General features: G+C 42.2%; 2 protein-coding genes across 2 annotated transcripts in view; one reads left to right on the forward strand and one right to left on the reverse strand.

Annotated features, from left to right (window-relative positions):
- Positions 1-6,527: 6,527 nt before the first annotated feature.
- On the reverse strand, positions 6,528-21,413 carry LOC139658377 (RAS guanyl-releasing protein 1-like). The gene is made up of 17 exons (XM_071536500.1): positions 21,088-21,413; positions 20,136-20,311; positions 16,278-16,383; positions 14,687-14,749; positions 14,434-14,565; positions 13,712-13,865; positions 13,357-13,530; positions 12,406-12,522; positions 12,027-12,302; positions 11,439-11,519; positions 11,087-11,191; positions 10,801-10,910; positions 10,057-10,201; positions 9,786-9,822; positions 9,188-9,319; positions 8,191-8,522; positions 6,528-8,075 (listed from the first exon to the last, which is right to left on the reverse strand). Exons 1-17 carry the CDS (start codon positions 21,222-21,224, stop codon positions 7,941-7,943), a joined length of 2,412 nt encoding a protein of 803 aa, XP_071392601.1. The 5' UTR covers positions 21,225-21,413; the 3' UTR covers positions 6,528-7,940.
- A 2,360-nt stretch (positions 21,414-23,773) lies between these two features.
- Positions 23,774-25,019, forward strand: part of LOC139658375 (delta-like protein 4) — a 35,980-nt gene continuing 34,734 nt past the window's right edge. The window contains exons 1-5 of the mRNA XM_071536493.1: positions 23,774-23,903; positions 24,197-24,265; positions 24,404-24,433; positions 24,708-24,781; positions 24,916-25,002. Coding sequence (XP_071392594.1) covers positions 23,774-23,903; positions 24,197-24,265; positions 24,404-24,433; positions 24,708-24,781; positions 24,916-25,002 — 390 coding nt within the window. The remainder of the gene's footprint in view (positions 23,904-24,196; positions 24,266-24,403; positions 24,434-24,707; positions 24,782-24,915; positions 25,003-25,019) is intronic.

Raw genomic sequence — 25,019 nt, forward strand, 5'->3', positions numbered from 1 at the left:
GACCTCGCGGGTCGATCGGAAGGCTGCAGCTTCTGACTCCCTGACTCATCCAGCAGCTCGTTCATGGCTGATGCCTCTGCTGGAGCAATTTTAGCCAAGGTGTGTCTCTCTTACGTTAGTTGAGCAGAGACGCTCCAAGTTCGAGTATCAGGAAACAAACGAGGACCATCTTTCACTTCCCATTAGCTTGTTTTGAAGAAGGTGAATACAGTGCTAATGGTCATTCTCCAGGGAAGCCTATGGGGAGGAAGGCATCAAATCACATTAAGCAGAACAGTTGGCCGCTCCCTGTGGGTCGGCTGCTCACAGATGGTGGAGAGTTGTGTGTGATGTGTTTAAGTTCTCTCAAGTTGACCCAAATTAACTTGCGCCCATCATACTACTGACTCCAGGGATCAACGTGGTAATCCTTGACGATCTTAATGAAAAACAAAGGTGGGAAGTAAGACCAAGTAGCAAGCAGGAGTCTTTGTACAGAGTGGGTTTCTGTGCAATGTTTGCGATTCAAAAAAGCAGGCTGTCCAATATCTGTCATAAATGAAATTTCACAGTTTAAGTTCTTAACATGTTAGATATACAAATGATGCATCCATCCTAAATGGCTTATACAAGTCTCCTGTAATCTTTGACTCCTGAACAGGGGCTCCTCACTGTGACTTTGACAGTAACCCGGAGGAATGTTTTGCTCATGTGCCTCATTGGAAGACTTTAATACGCTGTCGGTGCACATCAACTCCCTCTAGATCCATCCAGGCCTTTGAAATCTCTGGTGAGTGACTGTGAAAACGGTTCCTCTGTTGGCCTTATCTTGCTGTGCCAAGGCCACGCTCTAAAATACAGCTGAAAGGCAGCTGGTTTTGCCTAAAATGGGTGCCGGATTACCTTCAGTGTAGCCCAACCTATTTCTTTCCCCACGCGAGCGACTATGCAGCTTTTACTTCCCACTTCTTTCTCGGAGGTCTGACCTTCAAAGAGAATGCAGAGTAGATGTGTTCAATGAATGATAGAACTGGCTCTATTTCAGGACCTTTAAGTGATGTAGCGACGCTGGGAAGTAAGCGATATCGGTTGCTTTGTGTACTTATCACCGTAGGAAACTATCACTATCACCATATCCTGCAGGCAGACATGTAGACTGTGTTGTACATGTGGATTGTCCTCCTATCTAGGGTCAGTGGAGAAGGGAGCTGCAGGTGGTCGGCCACCAGCGACCAGCAGACGCTTAAATAACCTGCTGTCATTCATTAAAGTCCTGTGGCTATTTCAATCAGCCGTGCTGGAGAGGCGTTGGACTGATGGTCTCTCTCTCTCTCTCTCTCTCTCTCTCTCTCTCTCTCTCTCTCTCACTCTCTCTCTCTCCCTCTGTTTCTCTTTGCCACACTGGGGACCAAAGCTTTTTGCTGGAACAAACAACAGATCATTATACATAAATACAGGAAAAGACTTCTGAGGCAACTCCAAGCACCATTATAACTCTACTCCATGAAGACTAACAGTGGTTGTGTTTCAATAGGTATGCTGCCTGCAGTTTGAGCATCCTTTGGTTTCTAGCATTAACACACTGTGTGCTTAAGTGAAAACCACACGCACAGTCAGGTTTGCAATGTTGAATCAGGTGCCTGGAAATATTGGCCCACTCCAATCTAAGGCCTAATTATAGTGAATTAAATCCGTCAGGGAGACATAACTGAATATGATATGCGGCTTGGTGCCACTGTGTACCATTTGTCTAACAGTATAGTATTACATCTAATTTGTATTTTCACCTTTTATAGGGCCGCATTCGGTGGACATGCTACAGTTATTGCAGATGATTCATTTTATGTGCTATCACATTGTGCATAATGTATTCATATAAAAAAACATTGCTTCAGTTATTAAATTTGTCTTCCCCGTTCCTCTCCTCTCTCTACTTCCACGGAATCCAAAAGCTATTACAGTATTTGATAGCTCTGCTACTGCTGGAACATGCATTTTTGAGCAAACTATCATTGTTTGGAGATACGCTGTGTAAATGTACTGTGTACACTTCTGGTATGCATATTGAGGTGCAGCAGCTGCAAAGGTCTTGCCTCGAGGAAAACAATAAAGGCCTGCCAGTACAATAGAAAATGTGTGAGTACAGAAATTAATTCAGAGTTAATGTTCTCTGCTTTATTGTGTCTTGCAAGACTTAGCAGTAAGTGGAATAGCAAATCTACAAGCTTGTACATGTTTTATTGTTTTAAAGTGATCACAGACAACAATCTTTATGTTTTATTAAGTTTGTTGTGTATGATTATATGAATATAGGGTACAGTCATGCTCAAAATATTTTGAACTCCTGGACTTGTTAAACATTTTGTTAGAAGTAAAGGCATACAATTCAAATATAAACAAGATATAGTGTGCAAAAGTAAACACCCATGTTGTCTTGGACTAAATGGTGTATTTGTTTGTACATTTCATATCATTTTCATAACAATTGATATTATATAATTTCAAATCATTTAAAAAAATGTCCATTCAATACTGTTCTATAGAAAACTGGTCTGTTTAAGGGATCACAGAGAGGTTCTGGGATGATGAACTCTAATTCAGAAAATAGGAAAATTGTGTGGAATGTGTGTTTCACACAGGAATGACATTTGAGCCAGTTACTAAGGTCTTACATATATATATATTATATATCAGACAAGACAATTTCACTGAAAGTACACTCCGTGTGTGAGAGGGTGATAATTAATTTTTTCATTTGAAACCTTGGGAACTGTATTTCACTGCCATCCCCGTGTGAACTACATGTTCTCCAAGCTAATCTCATATTTTTTAATTAGAATCCATCCTATAGCCTAAAATCCTTATTTTTTCACTTTTTCTGTCATAGTTTCTGCAGATCTCAGTCATACAAAATCGTAAATAACTGATTTTGTAGCACGAGTTCACAAACTTTTGACTAAGCTTGACTAAGAAAGTTATAATGTATAACGTTGTCTCCTCTTCTGATGATATTTGCTCAGTCCTCGGTCCTGGGCACATAAGAGTTAGAAGAAAATAACCCAACTTGTCCAGCACAACATTATGACAATTTCTGTGTGGAAACAGGAGAAGGGGAGTTTAGAGGATTTAGATACAGGCTGGCTCAGACAAGTGCTTGATCTGCTCTATCTTACTTACCTTCTTAAGGAATTCTCAGCGGGATAACTCTCTCTCCTCCCACCGCTCCCTCTCCTCCTCGTTCTGTTCCTTTGCTGCAGTGCTTTGCCTCAGCTTCCTTGATCTTGGCAATCCGTTGTTTCAGAAGGTTCTGTTGATTGTTGATGGTGCTCTGGTCGCTCCAGCACTGCAGCATCTGCTCTTGTCTCAGCCCTTATCTCTCCAGGTTTTTCTTCTTTTTCAACTGCTTCTCTCCTTTCTTCCTCAAAAAATCCTCCTCCTCTGCAATCTTTTTTCCTGCGGTACTCATTCAGTTAGATGCCAAAGCCTTGATTCATGCCATTCTCTTTTTCACTCTTAGTGCGGGAGAGAACATTACATCAAACTGTATGCTGCAATTTGGCAGTTTAATTTTGCATAACTTATTGGCAAATAGAAGCCGCATAGAAGATGAAATACAACCTTTTCCAAATTGTAAAGGTCTGCTCTTCAATTCGTCACACGTCTGATCCACCAGGCAGCACTTATTCCAATGGAATTGCTACTTTTAATACTGGTTTGCTTGTTATTTCTCCATCTCCTTCCACCAGAATATACCTTCAGGGGCAATAACAAGCAGTGCAAATTAATCTACTTACTTCTGTCTGCTGCAATGGTGATGTGTGAATTTACATTAATCTCACATTGCCTAAACAACATGCTCTATCCCGCTTTCTTTCTCATGATGTGCATTACTGTGTTAAAGCAGTAATTAACATGCTGCAGAACCACACAAACTAATTATGATAGGACACAGAAAACCAATCCAAATAAAGAGGATCATGCTTTCTTATAGTGTCTCGCTCTTCTTTCATGTACAATATACAGTATAACCAGCATTTCTCAGCATTGCGGCTCTGTTTGTAGCCAGTCAATGTCTATGCCAGACCCATTAGGGAGCCATTACTATTACTGCTATTAGGTTCCTACAGAAGAGACCAGGAAGAGAAGTTGTGTAATGTGTGATGCCAATAAGACAAATAGTCTGGAGCCAAACCATTAGAAATACACGGGACATGAATTTGTGGAACCACAGACTAGTTTGTACTCTTACGACCCAAATGACTTTCATTCTGCAGTAGTGCAAAGAGTTCAGAGAAAGAAAATGGACTGATGTCCCCATGTGGATACTGTCACAGTCCACAGTGCTGCTCACAAATTCATTGTGGATGCAGCGGCTCCAGGTTTTTCCTCTTGTGTCTCCATTCTGGATTTACCAGGGACTGATAGTTTACTCATATTATGAAGGAGCTGGACTAATAAAACTACATGACAGTTAAAGGCCAAAAAGGACACAGGTGAGTTATGATGTTTACCTCGGCGAACTCCTATAGAGCCCGTCTCCCGCTCCACTGCTCCACTATCATCAAGGTTCATTAAAAAGTTCACCACAGCTTCTCAGAAGTTTTTAAGCTACCTCCAGAAAATTTCTGCAAAATGCATGTCTTTCCCTCTCTTTCCTTCTTGACCCCTCCCCTCCCCTACACACACACACACACACACACACACACACCACCCCCTCTTTCTCTCTCCCACTCTCTCATTCTCTCTCTCTGCTCTTCCACAAGGCTCCTTTGGCCATCATTAGAACTTAATGAACTCAGTTTAATAATCCAGGGAATTAGCTGAGTTGAGTTAGGCGGTGGTGTTGCTGTATCCTACAGGCTTTGTGGCGCTCTCCTTCGTGTTTGAAATGAGCATTGCCTAAGTGTTAAATGTGTTGTGTTCCGATTGTGTTCTCTGTGTCCCACACTCCGCTATCGGGGGGGACATAATGGGATGTTCCCACATCTTTCCCTAATTAGTTTCGGAGTGTGTTCATTAGACTTAGCAGATTTAGTTAACTTATGGGTATCTCACAATGGCCCAATTCCCCCAAGCGCACTGATGTCTGGGTGATAAATCATCTCTGTCTGCCTGCCATAATTAGGCTGACTTCTGAAGTGTCATAGTTTGGGTTTTGCTCATGCTGTCTTAATGTATGGAGGCCTGAGTTGTATTGTGTTGTACATATGCCTTGTAATCTCCTTCAGGCTTAAATGCACAACCATTAATCGTGTTTACATTCCCTGATGGACTTATGAATTGATTTTATACTAATATATTTATCTTTATGATAGCTGTGTTAACATGTCAGGGTAAATGTATTTCTCCCCTAAAGCTTGCGTTACAGCCTTGATGAAAATAAAGGGTTTTCCAAGGGCATCGTCCCCTGAGTTTAACACATGTTCTCTCTGTCACTATTTCTCAGCCAGCCATGATATTGGAAATTATTCTGCATTAGTGTGCGTGGAGCCTGGTAGTCTTGGGTGTGACTTCCCTGCAGCTGGGTGTCACATTCAAATAGAAGTAAATTAGCTGTCACCAAGGCTAGGCTTGGAAGCTGCTGCTGTGCCTCAGAGACTATTCCTTTTCTTTGGGTTTCTGCTGGGTTTATCACTAGCAGCCGATACAGCGGGCCGCAAGCCATTACAGCTACATGAAATGAGGAACCACAGTATAATTTGAGTCGGATGGTTTTCTCTATCTGAGGAGGACTATTTCTTCAGAGGTAAAATAACGTGTTATGACCCCCTGCTCTGTGTTGCGGTTGAAATACCACTACAGAAATGCATGTATTGAATCATAACAGCCAGAGTTGTGTAGCAATGCCATGTCATCTGCTGTCCACAGTGATGCTGAAGAAAGCAGCATGATTAGGTATTTGGTTTGAAGCTCTGCTCCTCCAACAGCAGACCTCCAACAGTTGCCCTCTCATTATCTACAGGCCAGCATTAACTGTGGAGCTAGACTCATTACCAGCAGTGAGGCCCAAGGGACACAGCAAATTGGCAGAGTCTTGAGACATCAGGGGGACACAGACAGATAAATAAGTGTCTTCGGCATTTTAATGGTTAAAATCTGACATATCCAACATTCACCATATTGCTGATGTTTACAAACTCACTAGTTGCATAAGTTCCCTGCAGGTCTATATTGCAATTTTGTCAAATGAAACTCTGCTTATCACTGAACTGAAGATATATATATATTTTTAGACCTTTTTCAATGTATTATTAAAGTTACAATTAACCACAAAGAGGGGAATGATCTGTTTTCAAAGTTTCTCAGCTTCTCTAATAAGACAGAAATCTTCGGCCTTAATGTTAAACACACTACATCTAATTAGAGTGAAACATTTGTGGAGGTTCACACAGGAATGATATTCCTAGTGAGTGTTACTTTCACATGACAGAAATGAAAACATCCAAATTTGGCAACACAAAGCTGAACTGCCAGGGAGGAATATTATGAGGCTTTAGTGACCCCTAGTGGTCAAGGAGAGAAACACAGGCAATTATTTTAAAGATCTTTATTATAACAAACAATAAGAACAATACTGAGAGAAAGGAACTATGATGGCACCGCCATATAGTGGCACTGGATATACTGTATTTACAGTACATTACAAACACTTGTAATGGAGAAAATTCCACTGAATCCCATACACAGCACGATACGGCTACTATGGACTACACAATAATATAAATGATATGACTGTACAGTAAAAAAACAACAACAACATAATGCAAACACACACACAAGCATAAATAATTCAATGAGAGTACCGGTATATAAAATGTTCAGTTATCAGATTTTTTATGTGATGAACTGTGTAGTGTTTCAGACAATAAATATTAACAGAAGCACTGGAAACATCTACACTGATATAAATGTTACAGGGACAGTGATGGAGAGCAACAACACTTCTGTACACCATCTCAGTGTACACCTTTCATTCTGGTGCACTAACCAGTGGCTACTGTCATCATGTTAATAATAATAATAAAAATAATAGTAATAATTATAATAATTATAATTATAATAATACCAGAAGGAAATAAGAAGAAAAGAAAGAAGAATATTTATACTGCAGTGGATGTAACTTTCATACTCCATAACTGCCTTTCAAACTTCAATCTATGACTTTAGAAAATGATTTAGCAGCAAACTGTTTACTGCAGTCATTGACTTTTGTTTGTAACTTCCATATATATGTATAGTGTATATTTAAACTCAAATACTTAGCCTGATAACTTGATCCAGAGCTGATCAGGCTCATTCTGCTATCTCCTTCACTCTAAAATACTATAGCCGATGTAGTTCATCCATTGTATTCATAACTAAGTACTTTTGACACAGGAAACGCTATTCCACCTGCAAACTATTCTGTATGGTACGCTAAATAAGGTGAGTCATGTTGAAGACTATTTTCATTCTTCTTTGAGCTATAAAATACAACAAAAGGACAATAATTTGGATTCTACTTCTTGACACTTCATACTATCTCAGTTGTAATACTTCAGACACCAGGCTTACTCCAACTCTTAACTCAGGCTTGCTGGCTTAACTCAGGCTTGTTGGCATCTTCACACGATTTTAAGTTGGTAACCTACACTTATTGTATTAATAACTGGCTACAGAATTCACTGCTGTCAGCTGCTTTCAAAAAGCTGACACACCCCAGAAAAAGATCTTTACCTAGTTACTTATTAAGACCCTATTGGTGGTACACTGACTGGTGTTTTTGATTGGCGGCGTCCCAAAACATTAAAACACCCTGTCTGGCTGAATGCATTGTATCCCATTTTATACGATATAATGCAGATTTCCTGGGTGTCATTGTACTGATTCAATGTTTGCAGTGGTCGTGACCAGTAAGTAGAACACTGGATCCAGATTTACACATGCTGCCATACGGGGGCAGCACCAGCCTCCATGTGTGGCTAGGAGGAGGAGTCCTCCTCAACAGGGTGGAGGGCGTGTCTCTTCAGCAGTGTCTTTAGTATCTCCACCTCCCGCTCCGTCTCCTTCAGCTTCCTACGTAGTGTCTCATTGTTTTTCTGCAGCTTCTGGTTGTCCTGGGAATGACAGGTCAGACTCATGTTATCTACCTGGGGTGCAGTCATGCACTGTAAGAAACACCTGGAAGGACAGAAACAATCCGCCGTGATGGAATATGGTTCTGACACTCACCGACTCCAGAGATTCATAGGTGGGTTTGCTCTCTTCCTCTGGTTCCTTGGGCTTCTGCACGATGGAGGCTCTGTTCTCCCACTTGGCACAGTGCCGCTGCTTGCGCTGGGGCACCGGGCTGGGGCATGGGGTGAGGGGGGGCGGCGCCGGGGCCAGGAGGGAAGGCTGAGGGCGGCTGGACTCTGAGGCTGCGACAGGGAGATGGGGTCCCTCCGTCTGGGTGCCACTGTGGACCCTCTGAGGCCTTCCTAGCTTCATGTGGAACGGGACCGGCGACTCCGGGCTCCAGTCTTTGCATTCATCTGGGTAAGGGAAAGGACCTTCCTCTGAACCTACAACCGATAGGGAACCATTGGAAAATAATTCAAATGGGACAAACATTGCAGATAGTCAATCATGAGGAACTTGACCTTCCATTTTGAGAAGTGCTGTATGATAAAGCCTCTGTGTTTCAAACCTTGGTACATATGTGAGTCTATATTAAGTTAAGTTGAAGGTTCATAAGCTCCAAATTTAGCACTTTTCTCGCAGCAGACAGGAAGCTTTCAGTATTACTAAGTAAGTGAAACTGCTCCTCATGACGGCTAGAGCAGAACAGAGCGGACAGCGGGAAATCACCCAGCCAGCAGGTCCTGCACTCTTTAGTATGTTTCCATTAGCTAGGTCAAACTAAGATTAAATCATGACTTGTGATTTTCAATTTATGTGTACAGTGTGGCAGATGGTGATTATGATGAAACAGCACTGCATGATGATCCACATATGCCTTAATGTTTTTTTGCCACCAGATGGCGCTAATCAAACTGACTTAATGATGACTGCTGTGCCACATGCATATCACTGTCACTATAGTTCTGGTGAGGGTGCATGTGCAGAAACCTGTGTAACCATGTGTCAATGTGCTGTATGTATCAGTTAGTGAGTGTGCATGCCTATATCATTAAATCTGACTGTGTGTGTATGTGTGTTTGCGCTGAACCCCACCACCCCCACCCACCCTCTGAGGTGCCCATGGTGACAGGCGTAGAGCTTGGTGTGGGACTGTCAATGGCGCCGGTCCCTTTGGCGTTCTTCTTGCACTCAAATGCCACCTGGTCCTTGCACAGCTTGTGGCAGTTCATCCCACAGTCTGAGCGGGCCAAAAGAATGCAGACAAGTCAGAGCAGGAACTAGCATTTGTTAAATTTCATCAACTCGCTCGCGACCGTACTCACTCACTACTTTCCTTTCTTTGAATGATGTGCATGCTGCAAGTGCAACTCTCACCACCTTTTGCATGCTTACTGGCATGTAAACAATTTATTTCTCAAAATCTTTTGAGGGAAAGGGGGAGGGGGGAAAAACTGTGGTTTTGACTGCAGACTCCACAGTCTTTCATGTGCTGCAAGGTTCAGCTCGCAGTATGCAAGACAGAAAACCACACTACACCTTCTTAAGATAACTCTGCTCCCCTGTCTTACAGCAGACACTGCCAGTACCTTTTCTAAACATTAACTGCTTGTTTAATCTATGCAGGATACTAACTGACATTTGGTAAATAAAAACAAATGGAACATGCTGGAGTTGCACAAGATTGAGTGCAATGAGATAATTACCTTTGCATCTATAGCCTTGTTTGATGACACCCCACAGCTGTGAAGGAGAAGAGGAAGTAAACACTGGTTTTCAAAGAACTGAAGAACAGCATACAAAAGATACTGTAAACTGACCTTCAATGTTTTAATCATTTCTTTACAATGTAATAGAGCAATAAAAACAATGGTATAAAAAGCCAAATTAATTACTTTTTGAGCACTTGTAAACAGTGGTGAAGTAGTTCCTGTATCTTATCATACACCCCTATCCTTGAGTTGTGCAGTGACTTACAAATCCTGAGCAGTTGTCGCAGAAGGTGGGCTTCATGTAAGTGGCCTCCTGGAAGTTGTGGACAAAGCCCAGACCCAGCTTGGAGCAGATGACACTGGCCCGCATGAAATAGGCAGTGATCTCCTCTCTGTTGATGAGCCCTTCCCTGGATAATCCCAACACATATAAATACTCATTTACTATTGGTAATAGAGTAGTAAACAGTACATAATGGCAAATGACCAGTTTCATAGACATGTTTTAGTCTAACTAAACTAAATAATACTAAACTAAATATTTTTTTATGATTGGTGACTGCAATCCATTGTCCCATGTGTACAGTAATTGTCTCATATATTTACCACTTTACATAATGCTTTGTAACTCAATTTTTCTATTCTACAACCCCTTGGGATTATGAAACCCTCTCAAAACCCACTGGATAAATCTCAAAACAAGGCTTTTCGCAGTGTCGATAAGCTACACTGAATCGATTTCAGATCTTCACTGTAGCAACATATATATACATTTTAACATGTTCAGTAAGAGGCTGCATGTACTGGACTGTGCTGCACTGGGCTTGCATGAGAGCATATGGGTGAATATTAAGTGGCAGGGTTATGGTTAGTTCTGCAGCTATTTTTTTAGTTTCCTGTTCACTCATCACTACAGATACCACTTTTGTTTCCTCTCCACTGCAGTCACAAGTGTGAGAGTGCGTGACCCGCCAGACAAGCCACAATGCGCAGGGTCCACTCCACTCACTTCTCTTTGTCCATGACACAGAAGGAGAAGGGAAAGCTAGCAGCAATTTTCTCAAAGTCCTCTTGAGAAATGAAGCCATTCTCATCATGGTCGTAGTTCTTAAAAACAGACTGAAACACAAGAGGCAAACACCATTGTTGTCAGATTGCCAGTGAACAATAACCGACAGAGCAGATTCTCAAAATGGCAGCATCCAGAATAAAATAGTTAAATTAAATGATAGTGGTTATATAACAACATTACTGAGTAGTTGTGTAGAGGCTTCACTTTAAACTGAGACACTCACATCCACCATTCTCTGCACATGCTTGCTGATGGTTCTGGGGTCGGGTTTAGGAGCCACTCCTGATGCCCAGTCCACAACCACTGGAGGTCTAGAGGGGGTGGCTGGCTAATAGAAAATAAATCAATCATCACAACAGCCTTGAGCAGGTGAACAAACAAGTACGGTATTAACTGAGTGATTCAGAACACTAAATCTATGTTTGAACTCCTCTTCAGCAGCCAACATGACTGGGCTTCCAATTGTTCCATTATTCAAACAGAAGAGTAATGTTTAAAAGCAAGGCATGGTTTGAATTTTGTGCCAGTTGGTGAACAGGTGTTAAACTCTATCTATAGTCGCCTCTGTCACTCACGGGTGCTTTACAGTTCTTGGGCTCCCTGGCATAAGACAGCTCATAGATCTCATCCTCGGTGTAATAAAGGTCCAAGGACAGCTGTGGAGAAGGAGACGGCAACGTTGAAATTTAGGAGAAAAGAGAATATTTTTTCTGTATCTCTAGACTTATCTTTGAAATGTGTTTTGATGAGAGGAAAACTAGGTTATGGGGTAAACTGTTAGCCCTTCAAGGAAAAATCTGTTGTTCAATTGTGATAAAAGCAAGACATGCAGATCGCACAATAATACAGTAATCTGCACTCGCTCTCACTCTCACTCACTTGTCCGCCACACACTCATAAATGCAGATCATCATCACACCCACACAAGCACACACACACAATCTGCATGCTGAAACACACCAACATATGGGCTTGCATTTGGGCTTGAATTAAACACCATCAAAAGCGTTTAAAACAGGGTACAAAACACAAAAAGTTCAAAGTCTTAAATCTTATGCATCATGTAAAGCTATATAATAATTTAATACAAGTCTAAGGTGCAAAGAGACTCCTCATGAAACAGCAATGGCAAAGCTACACCTGAAGTTGCGCTACTAGTTTACCGTCAATAGGTGGACCAGGTCCTTGTTAGCATCCAGCCTGGGTGGGACCTGCTGGAGCTGGATCAGCTCGTTGATGTGGCTGTAGAGCGCCTGCAGCTTCTGGACGTTCACCTTGTTGTCCTCCACGTAGTCCGACATGGCCTCGTTGACCGAAATCAGGTCTTTGAGGTGGACGCCCAGGATGGGGATCTTAAAGCCTGCACACCTGCTGTACGCCTGTCTGTAGTTGTCATAGTTCCTACAGGAGGACAGCAGGTCCGTCATCTCATTCAGGACCTGTGGAGTGAACAGGCACCGGTGAGTCTACAGCTTTCAGTTCTTTTGGAGGTTTTATTGTAAATAATTAGGATAAGGGACTGTGTGGCCAGTCGTCCCGTACCTTGGTGACCTCGTTGGGAACATGTGAGCTGGTGTCCTTCAGTCTGGAGATGGCGCTGTGACAAAGGCCTCCCACCACCGCCATTAGTGTGTTGTAGTTGTGCATAAGATGGAGGCTCTGACACACACACACACACACACACACACACACACAACACAAACACACACATGCACACACACAGATAAATACACATAATTAAACTCATTCCAGATAGCCCTAGTTACATAATCCACAACACCGCAGTTACATAAGCCACTCCTATTGTCGGCCGTTTCTTACTGAACTCTGATATCTCACTCGTTTTGGCAGAGCTTTGCCCTCTCTATCAGGTCTCTTAATTCATGCTGCAGCTAGCAGCATTATGGTGCAAAATTCATTTCCACAGCAGTGGGCTTTGAGGTTTACGGCAGTGAGCGGCAGCAGCAGACTGGTGCATTAACAGTGCAAGAGGTCCTCCAGAGTTCAAGCCCACCTGACGCCTCAATAAACCCAGCGCATCACTTCTCAATAGGCGGCACGCAGCTTCACATGGAGTGGTTTCAATAAGCGAGGCCTGATCAGCTACACTCACTAGTCGTTTCTCTCTTCTCTACTTCCCAACTCCTCAATGTCTAAGTGTCGTCCACTTGATGACTCCATTAGCTTGCACTCAGTTAATATTTCTGTATTGGTGAAATCTTTGATGCACTAAAAGCCTGTTGCAGAGCTCTTGAGAATCATTACCAGCCCTCTGTGAATATGCATTATGCAACCGCCAATTATGCAGCATCTATAATGTTGTTCATCTCACAGTGCAGAGTGTGACAATAGGCCTTCATTAGTTAGATAAGGCATGGGAACAGAAGCAGGCGATGGGGAAATGTGTTGAGAATTGTTCCGTGAGAATTCTTCGTCAGACCCGCGAAACAGGAACAGAAACTGTAATAGTGGTAGCGAGGAGCTGATGACTACCTGCGCCACGTGGATGAACTTGGTGAAGACCTCAGCTCTCAGCTGAGCCGTCGGCCTGCTCAGCACCATCAGCTGCACCCACTGGGAGATGCCGTTACACAGGGCGATGGAACGCTCCATCACGGGGATGTCCTTCATGCAGCAGCTGCGGATGTAGTTCTGATAGTCTACAAACTGGCAGAGAACAGAGGAGGATAAATAGCTGCACAGGAAACCGCTGTAAAGCATTTTCCTTGGGGAGGAAATACCAAATCGTTTTAATTTCACAAAGTATTCTCTCAAAAAGGAAAATCACGAACACACAAAAGACAACCTGTATACACTTTGTTGCGTTGGCATTAGTGCGCATACTCACTGATATCCTACAGAAGGACTTGAACTCCAGGAAGGTGAGATGCTCAGCCAACTCAATGGGCTCCAGGTGGTCAAACAGAAGAGAGACCTTCCTCTTTTTACTGCTGTTAGCTTTGATCTTCTGGCTGGCCTTCCACGACCAGTCACGCTCATTTCTACAACACACCATGGAACATAAGATGACCGCATTCACAACAATGTAAAAGGAGGCATTTGAGCTGCCTAATGTCTTGCCATAATCACCATGATATATTAAACACAACCATTAATTATTATTATTATTATTATTATTGTTGTTATTATTATTATTAATAATTAATTATGCCACTTACTACATTAATTAGCAAACATTTCTGACAGCATACTTGTCTCATGGGTCACATGGGTGGTATTGACATGAACTCTGTATCTTAAAGCATTAAGGCGTTATAGCAGTCTAAAGAAAATCTGTTTTTAATCATTAATATGCAAATTTATGTAGCAAGGTGCTCCAAAATCAAGTCAGATCAACTACTCTATAGGAGGAACCTGTGGTATAAGTATAAGATTCTATCATGTATTGTTCTTGCTTAATAAATGTGAAAATGACAGCTTTAAGCCATTTTCTCAATATATATTCTGGATCATGATCAGTGTTTCAGTCTCTTCTATGACTGAACAAACAACTGAGAGTCATGAAGCTCTGATGTCTCAGTCGCCAGCTGGTCAGAGATAAACACTTACATCCATTTGGTCTCTAGGAGAGAAGAGAGAGGCTCCTGCCCCTGGTCTCTGATCAGCTCTCTGAACTGGTCCAGGCTGTCTGACAGGCTGTGGTGCAACCGGAACATCATCCAGAACTCCTGGATCCAATACCTGGACGTGAAACATGACACCATGTGACTAACACAAAACATACAATTTCATATACTACCACAATATGTGTGAACTCTGTGTGCTGTTAGAATTCGGCCCGCTGTGATTGGACAACACTGACCTGATGAGGTAGCATATCCTCTGGCACTCTGCAGACTGCTCATTATCCACCGCTGTTTTAAATGTAAGGACTTAAGTTAAGGAACAGATGAGGCTGATTGATGATGAGAGGCCTAAGCAAACTGTGGTCTCATTGTCTTCTCAGTGAATCAACTAATCTACAGCATTGTTCAGGACAGAGAGTTAATGTTTTGGGTAAATAATGAGCATGCTGTTGATTACACTGCAGAATATCTGGTGCAAACAACTCATTAATAAAAATTAAAGAAACTAAACCAAAAGGCAAACAGAAGTGACATTTGGTAATGTGGGAGGAGGTGACCGCAAAAGGGAAAACTGTGATGTGCATCGTTGAATGAGTCATTCTGGTATTACAGAAGTACGTGAATAATCAAATGTGCTGGGAAAAGACACAATCCATGTTTCACATACAGTAGGGAAAACAGAAAACACACACAGTAAGTACGACACTCTGATCATGTGTTCATCAATGTCATGAGTCCATGAGAACATTATTCCTTAGGTTGGTCTGCCCTCCATTATGTGCAGGGTGACCAAAACTCACTAGCACTGTGGATTTATGTACAGTAAACACAAAGCATTTCCTTTTTCATATGAAGCAGCTAAAAATAGACTGACACTATGGCTCTCAATTGGCAGAAATCAGCTTGAAGTGATGCACATAAAAAGGCTAATTGCGTCATGGGAGCAGAAGAACTGCCCACGCAATCCCAGAGCCAGACTGTGATGAAGCCTGTTAATGGCTCCTGTGTCTGTTCCTTGATCTTAACCCACACGTTGAATTTATTTGATGTATCCTTTTGGGCCTTCGGCTCAGAGAGGAGAGGGTTAAAAATAGCAAAGAGGTGCATTCGGCGCTCTGCAGGTCTGACGTGGGTTTTCGTGAGCAGGGGCCTCTTAAAGCAATGGAGGGTCTGTGTTTATATATAGTTGAAGAGGACTTGTGCTGGAAAGAGCCAGAGGTAATTAACACCTGAGACCCCAAGGCTCCTCACTAGGCCAGTAAGCCCCTCTGAGAGGCTTCATGACGCCACTGCTGTATCCTGAATGGAAGCCTAGATTGCAGGCCCTGTATTGAAAACACAAGCCACTACAAAAACACATGGCTTTTTCTTTTTTTTTTTAGACATGAAGTGGGGGAAATGATGGGTTGGAATCAAGCATTTTGAATGGGAACAAATACAAGATGGTAATAGAAAGACTGTAGCTTGTAAAATGCTTGGGATACAGTGGGCATACTTTGAATGCAGCACAGAGGGAAGGAAATTTATGCTGCGGAGCTAAAAATGACTAAATGACAGAGATCTGAAAGCTCCGCAGCGACTGACAGCTGGGGTAAACACGAACTGCCACTGCCTATCAAGTTTTACAGTCACAGCTACGGCACACCGCACTGTAAGCCAAGTATGAGTTCGATTGCCCGTTGCCGTTGACAACCGAGCGAAAGCGGCAAACAGCAGAGCCGGTCAAGATCTGATCCCACGCTATATCTGGCACTCCAAACTGGCCATGCCCCCTTGTGCCACATTCCTCTCTGAATCGTTTGTCTCTCTCAGAGTGCAGAAGGATATAGAGCGGTGAGTTTGTCCAGGAGATCGCTGGATGACATGAGGAGAAGGTGCATGGTCAGGGTGATGTTCAGCAGGTGGCTGCTCCCACACACATAGCCATCTGTGTCTGCAACAGAAAAACATGCACACACTTCAGTGAACCCCCACTCCTACACAGTGGAGCGGCATATGTCTATTACAGCAAGTTCATAGTGATGTACAACACAGAAATAAGTTTGTGTGCATCTTTTTTCCCTCCAAGCCTCCCCCACCACCACCACCACCACCACCACACACACACACATACACCCTCCCTCCCTCCCTTGACTCCCTCAATAGCCCAGACAAACAAACAAACAAATAAATAAATAAATGTTTTTGTGTGATATTATCCTTTTAATTATTCAACAGTGATCCTGTATGTGTTATCAATGCAAATCGCAACATTGATCTATGTATCAACGAGCAGTAGAGGGTTAGTGTAACCATGTGCAGCACCAAATGATGTACACACACCATAAAACATTTCATAATATTAGTAACAGGCATTGTATGACTCTCTGTGGTTTGCTATCTGCTCATATCTCACTTCCTTTCTTTGTGACCAGACCACCTTTCCTGTCTTGGTCGTCTGTCTCTACACTACTGACATCATGGGATCCCTCTCTCATCAACTACTCTGTGGTTGAGGAGTATGTAGAAAGAGACATAATGGGTCTATATATGTGCAGTAAAATAATACATCATGCCACAATGTCAGATCTGACCTATAATTGCAGAATATACACTTTTCTGCCCACTTGAGCGAAGAAGCACACCACGTATCTTTTGAGAAGCATAAAACCACTGGGCTAAATACATTCAATTAATGTTTGACTTAAAGGGGGATAACACTGAATTCCAGCTTTGAAAAATATAGTTTATGTTCCTTGGGACATTTCAGTCTATGTTGAGGCATATTTACCTCTGTCTCCCACAGAAGACAAGCTCCATAGAGAATGAATTGAAAACATTAACATGGAGACTATAACAGTAAAAAAGAAAAAAAAAAGTCCTGGATTGGGAAGTCAAAGCCATGAGAACAACAGGTGTGAATTGTTAAACTGAGTGGTATTCCCCTTTAAGGTCTGGCAGAATCTTGACACCATCAAGGACATTAGGTTTCTATGGACCCACTTTGAAACCGTATCTCCTTGGAAATACTTCAGACACCATGGCAACGCGTTTTCTAATCTTTGTTATCTATATGCAGTGGGCCACTCCAGCAGCTGACTAATCCTGCTGCCACATCCTGCATGGGGTGTGTTTCTGTTTGTAACACTGCAGTCGCTACCACCTAAACCCAGTGAATGTCAATGACCTCACCAGTCCTGGTTACCAGCAGTCTGTGTTATTATTTACATGAGAGAGAAAAAGATAGTTGTACTCAAGTGATAAAATATTTACTGTATTGATAACAGCATATATGGTAAAAATAGTAAAGCTTTGGTGTAGTTAAGAGTATACACAGGTATACAAAACATCAGCAGCCACTCTTTTTCTGGGTATTTAGGGCTTTGAGTCAAAATCACATGTAATAGTATAATATTTCCCTACACTATTTCACCTAACTAAATGTTTTTGCTACTTTAATTCACAATCTACACTCATGTTTTACTTCAAAATACAGCAACAGCCAGGTGTGAATCACCCAAACCGAGACCTTCGGCAAAATCTATAACAGGAAGCCTTGATTCTCCATCAGGTAAACAATTGCTCCATCCTTTTTTTCACAACTTTCCAACCACTAACCCTCCCTCTGCCGGGTTAATTGCAGAGGAAATCCCCTCCGGACCGCTCTGTTACTCACTGGAAAATTAGGAAAGCTGCGGGCTGCTACACTTGAATAGGAGGGATACTGTAAGACGACAAACACCGCCGAGGGCACGGAGCGCTCGGCCTACTTTCAGGGTTATCTGACGCATTCATCAGCCACTCCGAACCTGCGCGGCGCATTTCCTTGTTTTGACAGAAGCTATCAGAATGGATGATCCCTTTGTTTTAAAGGAATCCGAGTCAGATCCGGGCCGATGCTTATCTCTCTGTACATGAACAAATTTCCCCATGAATAATAAGGGCTCACTCTAACTTTATGGACATTGTTTGCATGCCATATTGTACACATTATATTCACACTGTAATGAACAAGAGCTTTGTACCAGGCTAATAGAAAACTTCAGTTCTCAGCATAAGAATGCAATATTTTTAAGCTTTTTGGTACATTTCAGTACCGACTGATGCCTTAAAATTCATGTGGATAAAAAAAATAGATTTATACAGCAATGACAGGCATCACTTTTTAGATCTACCCATAGCCTCGATATTGAACACGTTTTGAATGTGCAGTGCAACAGTGCAGTGTGGTCTAGGGACAGAGAGAGATGATGTCAACAGCTATTGATCCCCGCCTCACAGCGCTCTGCATTTCAAAGACTGGTCAGCATCTAAGGATCACTGTTTGGGGAGCTGACCTTTAGGCCCGACCGGGCTTGAAGCTGCCATCAGGTAATCCTTCAAATAGCTCTTACGTGCACTCTCACATTTGAAAAGGTGGCAGGAGCCACGGACCTCAGGGGTTCGCCTGTGATGTGGGCTGCACTCCGCTTTATCAGGAGCAGCTGTTCCAGCAAAACCCCAGTCGACACATACTGTACCAATGACTGTGAGATACTCATCTTCAGCACGTACTGCACATATCTCAGAAGATTTTGCATAATGACACTCAAATGACTTTTCAAACCGAGCAACAGATTGTTCAGAAAATACTGTAGGATAAAGCATTCTGGGGTTCCTTAACTCTTCCTCTCATGAATTCTTGTTTATTGAGTTTGCTTCAATTATTTCACTGTGATATGTGAAAAGAAAAATGAATTTGAAATCACCAGCAGGCTATTATTGCCCTATTCTACCTCTCAACAGATAAAAGTAGTTAGTAGGGATGTTCAGGCCCATTGTATCACCTCTCCATTGCTCTTGCTTCATTTGTGTTTCCAGGCAACGGCGATTTGAAAGCTTTTCTCTTCAGAGACACAATCACCATAACTCTGAGAGCTCTCCAGACAACTTGCTGAAGCCCACGATCTTCACTTGATTGATCAACTAAAGCCTACTCAATCATTTTTGTTCTTTTAATATAAAAAATGTCTATAATATGACTAATTTGTAACATGTTGCATAAAATGAAAAAATACAGATACATTACTGCCTGAATTAGGAAGTACAAGTAACGCCTAAAACTGCCCAAATATAAACAATTGATCATCAAAAAACATTTTTGTCAACATTTTCAATCAACATAATATTGCAAAATCAGAATCAGAGACTGATTTCACCTTAGAAACCAAATCTTAAATCACAACAGAAACTTTTTCAGCTGTGTTGATAAGAAAAGCTATTTCACTTTCAAATGCTACGCACCCGTCTCCAATTGATCATAGAGGCCTGCCTGTACTTGTCTATGATTTATTCTGAGTAAAATGCTGAGAAATCAGGGACAACCAAGGAAATACACAACAGGATGGTGTGATCTCATATGAGGTTCAGCTTTGCCAGTCCTTAGATTTATAATTACCTGGATGGTTTCTCAAAAGCAGAGCAAGCAATTACTACAGGGTAGCGTAAGTCACCCCATCACTTCAATGCAACAAGACTAAGCGCACACATCCCTTTTTAAGAAAGACAGTGAAAGAATTGCAGACTTCAGTGCACTGTAACTCAGCAGCAACACAAGTGTGGACCACAAATACCTGAGCTACTACACTCCTCTGAGTCTTTCAACTTCGTCAAACTCTTCTACTCCTGCCAACTGGAGAGCAGCGAGGCAGGTCAGCACGGACTTACCGAAGGCCTGCAGACAGGCCTGGATGAGCTCCTCCCAGCTGGCCCCTTTGGCGAGGTGTCCCAGGGACGTCATGGCCTTGCCCTGGGTCATCTGGGCCGGGCCGGGCCTGTGGAACCTGGGAGGACGGCCGGGAGGAGAGACTCTAGACCTGGAGCTGCATCCCGCAGTCGCCCGCCTTGAGAAACAGCACAGAGGAGGAGTGAGGGGGGAGGAGGGCCAGGAGGACAGAGGGGCTTGTTGGGAGAAGTGTGTGTGTGTGTGTGTGTGTGTGTGTGTGTGTGTGAGGACTTGTAAGAAGTAGCCTATATGTGTATGTGTGTGCATACATGTGTGTATATGTTGCAAAGCTGACACAGACCACATTCTTATAAGACAACAGACTATACTGTACAACAAATAGGAAAGAATTTGTCTAATATATTTTACAAAAATGAAAGCTATTGTGTGAACATCAAAAACAAAACACCTGGGATTTTTCTGTACAGCTATGCTATTCATTGTTCTCATTTCCTTCCCTGAAGTTGGGGAAATAGCCTAACTGTTGATTGCGGACATCCAGTTTAAAACGTCGAGAGACCAGTAAACAAGGAGGATAGATTGTTCTAAAAAAATGTTGAAATATCCAGTTCTAAGTGCAGCATGCCAGACAATAACAACAATTCAGACTGAGGAAAATTGATTTGATTGCGCACAATAACCAAACCTAAAAGTTTTGCGTACAGTAAAGCGTGTGTGGGTAAAATTCAACATGTTTTTCACGCTCGCTGATACAGTATGTAGTCTAATCTTGTCCGAAATAAAGACATAATTTTATTTACGGCTATACATACAGTCATAAAAAACATCTGATTACTGAAATGATCAAGTTACTGTTGAATAAGCACGCACATTTTCGCACAAATCGTCCCTGAAATAGTTTAGTTAAAACCACGAAGAGATTATTTAACTTACGGATCTTCCTTTTCCTTCTCATTTGACGTTATATTTTCGCTTTGGTTGTTTTCTTTTGATTGACATCCCATGGCGAGATACTGGGCAACGAGCGGCTGAACTAGGCTGTCCATCTGTGTTCTCCTCGATGGGAGCATTTCATCGCTTTGCTTGGCTCTGTGCGCGTCCGCGATCTCAGCATTGTGCTGACTCGTCAATGAAGATGACACAAATTAAGATTCATCCAGCTTGTCTCTGAGTGGGCGGCCGCGTTGGAGCCTGTCACTCAGAAAAAAAGTAACTCGTTACTCATTACTCGTTTCATAAGCAGGCGAATGCTCTGACTTTGTCTCTCCGTGGGCGCAGTAATTCGTTACATTACACCCGCAAAATTGACGGTTATGCATCTTGTCATGCCTTCAAAAATCGCGACAACTCAGTTTCCTCTCTTGTGAATGATTAGGGGAACCAAACTGTTCATGTCATTCTTTGGCTTGATAAAATCAAAATAGTGGCAATAGGCCTATACTTCCACCCTTAAAGTGACAAACTATTAGTGTGAGACGACGACAACGAATTGTGAAGAAAATTTATCATAAACTGTAGTTCATAGATATAGGCCTATGTCTTAAAGACAATGATAGGTGGTGTAAATCAACTTCACCCTGATATTTAGAGGGGAAGTAACCACTTCTGTTTTGATTGGTAACTCTAGCCTAAAATACAATTCCTGAAATCAAAATAGTACTAATAGTACTACTGAAAAAAGTGTCACACTATGCCACATTACTGAGTAACTTTGTGGGTGGAAATGTTCCCCATTGTGAGTTACACAGGTTGCCAACAAAGATTTGGTTGGGTCAGTGGGTCCTAGAGTCCAGGGACCCACAGAGACCCTTGAGGGGCTTCCAGACTTCAACAAAATGAGGAATAGTTACATTGTAGTTTCATTTGAAGTTGGAATGATGAAAGAATTATATATAGGCTACATTTCTATTTTGACCATAGGTTTCACTCTCCTCTCTGTAATCTCCCCACCTACAGTAGACAGTTATTCTGGTCTATATCAAATCATATAGTCTGATCAAATGGGGGGTAACGCAGACAAAATCAATGGCCCAAAACGTATGTAAAATTAATATGTTTCGGAACGCCTGTATGTGGTGATTCCCTCTGTAGTTTCCCTCCAAGCTTCTGTCTGAGCAATCTGCAGAACAGGAAAGGGTGGGTCTTCCTCCAAAGCTGGCAGTGGTTGGTTGTTCCACTATGGCCTATATGGAGCTCAAAGCTATTGTACCATAGGGGGTCCTGGGAGGATGTTTCTGCAGGCCTGTTCAGCTGCATTAAGAAGTCTGCAGAGTCTAATCAAAATCATCCGGGTGGAGAACAGCGCTGTGTGATAAGGGTGTTTCCATAGAGCAGACGACAAGCCAAATATGAATAACGATAAATTGGTTAATGTTTGTTCCCTAGAGAGCTTAATCCCAATAATGGATTCCAAGGAACATAAAACAGATTGCTGTAAATGATCTCAGTACAGATCTTTTATTGATTAGTCATGCAGAACAATGAATATTACCATGCCAAATAACAAGACTTGACTTGCATATATGCTGCAATGGATGATGCACCAACCCTAAAACATAACATAATTTGTAATGCAATGTCTTGCCGCTTTTCTTTGGCCTCAAATAATCTCATTCGACCAAAAAGGGAATTTTGTGAAATGAGTTCAGCTCTTCAGGATCTGGAGCTTAGTGTTTGCCTCTTTCCATCTTTCTCCCCACTTTGATTGAGCAGGCTCAAGAGGAGCAATACACACCGCAGTCTTCATGTTGACAAAGGCACTGACTAATGTGTACAATCTGTGATAAAGTCTGAGACAGCTCTGTGCATTCTGCGCCCCAGTGTGCACTCCCTTTGATTAAGTGCCACCCCTGTGTGTGCTGTCTGGAGATGAACAGTACTTTAGTTCATTACTTTCCTTACAGAGGCAGGGTGAAGTCATGAGAACTTGTCTATTAGCAGCTGGCTATCACTGGAGATAGTGGGCTTACCCTCCTCTGTATTGCCGCTGTTATCTCAATAATGACATAGATTTATTGTCTACTCAGGCTGTTGGGGCCTGTGATGCCTTAAGCCTGCCCCCATGTGGCTAAAGGCCCTTCTGCCTCTGGTTTCACTTCTCTTTGTAGACAATGAGCACAATCCACAAATGTAATGCTTAAATGAATTTTCACTCTTTGTTCCGCTTTTAGTGGTCACACATTTTTGTGCATACTTGTGCATACATACGTGTCTAGTAAATTAATGAAAATATCACTTACATGCTGATATGCATTTTCCGCAGCAGATGGTGACTCTGTGCTGCTTGATTTATAAAATAGAACAAGAGTCATTAAAATAATGTTGTTACAGGGTCCATTTTGTTATTAGGCCTATTTCTAACTGAAGCACTTGAATGCGCGACAATTCGTATTTAGCCTAGGACTGGGAAGTGGAAAGTAGGAATTAACAAGGAGTACATGAACGCAGCATTAAAAGTTGTCTTAATGCGTCACGTGATAGCGCCCTGGTGTCAGGGTGTAGCTAGCTGGTAGCTAGTTCTTACTGCAGTTGTTAAACACATGTGGACAGCTAAATATATCTGAGCCGTAGCAGCTCCTTTGTTTTATTGATTGAAACAACTCGTATATGGCTGGTAAAAATGACAGTGGACGACTTCCAGTTCGCGGATATCCTCAAAGGAAAGCGCATCAAACTGACCCTCAAGACTGCGTCTTATCTCGGCGTCATCCAGCGCATCAACCCCAACAAAACAGTGGTTTTAGCGGACGGTCGGTCTATTTTTTCTTTGAACATGCATTGCCGTTCACAACATTGTTAAATGATGTATGTATGTATGAATGTAAATTATGTTGACAGTTGCTGTAGGCTACATATTACACCTTACTGGTGCTTCAACCTTGTGTCCTGAAAACCATCCAGTTAGGATAGCTAGTGAACAAAGTTAGCTAGCTGCCGTTAGCTGGTATGCTAGCAAGGTAAGTTACTGAGTGAAATTATTGGTGCATCACAAAACAATACATGCATTTGTCTGACTGCAATTTTTTTTGTTTGTCTATTTCAGTTGTTAATGGCCAGAATGGCAGAAAATTCCCCGGGCTGAAACTGTTCTTTGGGCATGAGATTGTGAATGGTGAGTGCTAGCTAGTCTTTCCCCTATCATTAGACAGGGCCAAAGAAGGTCAAGCAGCTGGACTAAATACTTAGCAATAGATCTTTCATCTCAAGCCTTGTTATATGAAATATCTTTTTTGTATAACTTAATTTGCAGTGGAATTTCCTGGTGAAACAAAGAGTGACAGTGGGTAAGTAATTAAGCAATCAGCAATGTGTAAGTGTTGGTGACAACACACAGTGTCTGGTTGTTGCTTGCCCATAAACTGCAATATGCAATCTGTTGCACAGAAAAATTCCTCACCATAAATTTGAAGACCACTTGACTGTAGAAGAGTTTCAGCCATACAGGAAGAGCATCATATTGGGTGAGTTTGATTATTAAAGAAAAGAAAAAAGGACAGGACATGCTTTGAATGACTAGCTTATCCAGAAGATTTCCATCTATGTCTTTTTTGCAGATAACGACGAAGGTGATGAAGAGTTTATCAACTTTGTAGTCATTGATGAGTTTCATGAGAAGTTTGGACCTGCTGTGAGTTGATGTATAGTTAATGATCTGTTTCATAAAGTTTTCCCAGTATGTAGTGGAGCTGGAGGAGAGGTGTGTCCTGTGACCTGTTGTCCTACAAAGTCTCTAACCCGAGTTGTCATCCTCTGTTTACCTAGGTGATGCACATCAAGAAGCAGCAGGTGATTGGTATCGGAGCTGATGGCCTCGAGGTGTTTCAGCATGGGAGACTCTGCTGGCTGCAGGTGAGGAGAAACATCTA

Source organism: Centroberyx affinis, unplaced genomic scaffold, assembly GCF_046629955.1.
Source record: "Centroberyx affinis isolate AG114_WGS23_722 - 3 ecotype Tasmania unplaced genomic scaffold, CSIRO-AGI_Caff_v1 ptg002885l_1, whole genome shotgun sequence".
Taxonomy (NCBI): Eukaryota; Metazoa; Chordata; class Actinopteri; order Beryciformes; family Berycidae; genus Centroberyx; species Centroberyx affinis.

Bases quoted from the DNA above. Each gene is read 5' to 3' on its own strand.
- LOC139658377 (XM_071536500.1), bottom strand. From the start codon at position 21,224: ATGCTCCCATCGAGGAGAACACAGATGGACAGCCTAGTTCAGCCGCTC. The intron at 20,312-21,087 runs GTAAGTTAAATA...CTGTTTCTCAAG, and splicing joins GAGAAGGAAAAGGAAGATCC to GCGGGCGACTGCGGGATGCA. The intron at 9,823-10,056 runs GTAAGTCACTGC...TCTCCTTCACAG, and splicing joins GCGACAACTGCTCAGGATTT to CTGTGGGGTGTCATCAAACA.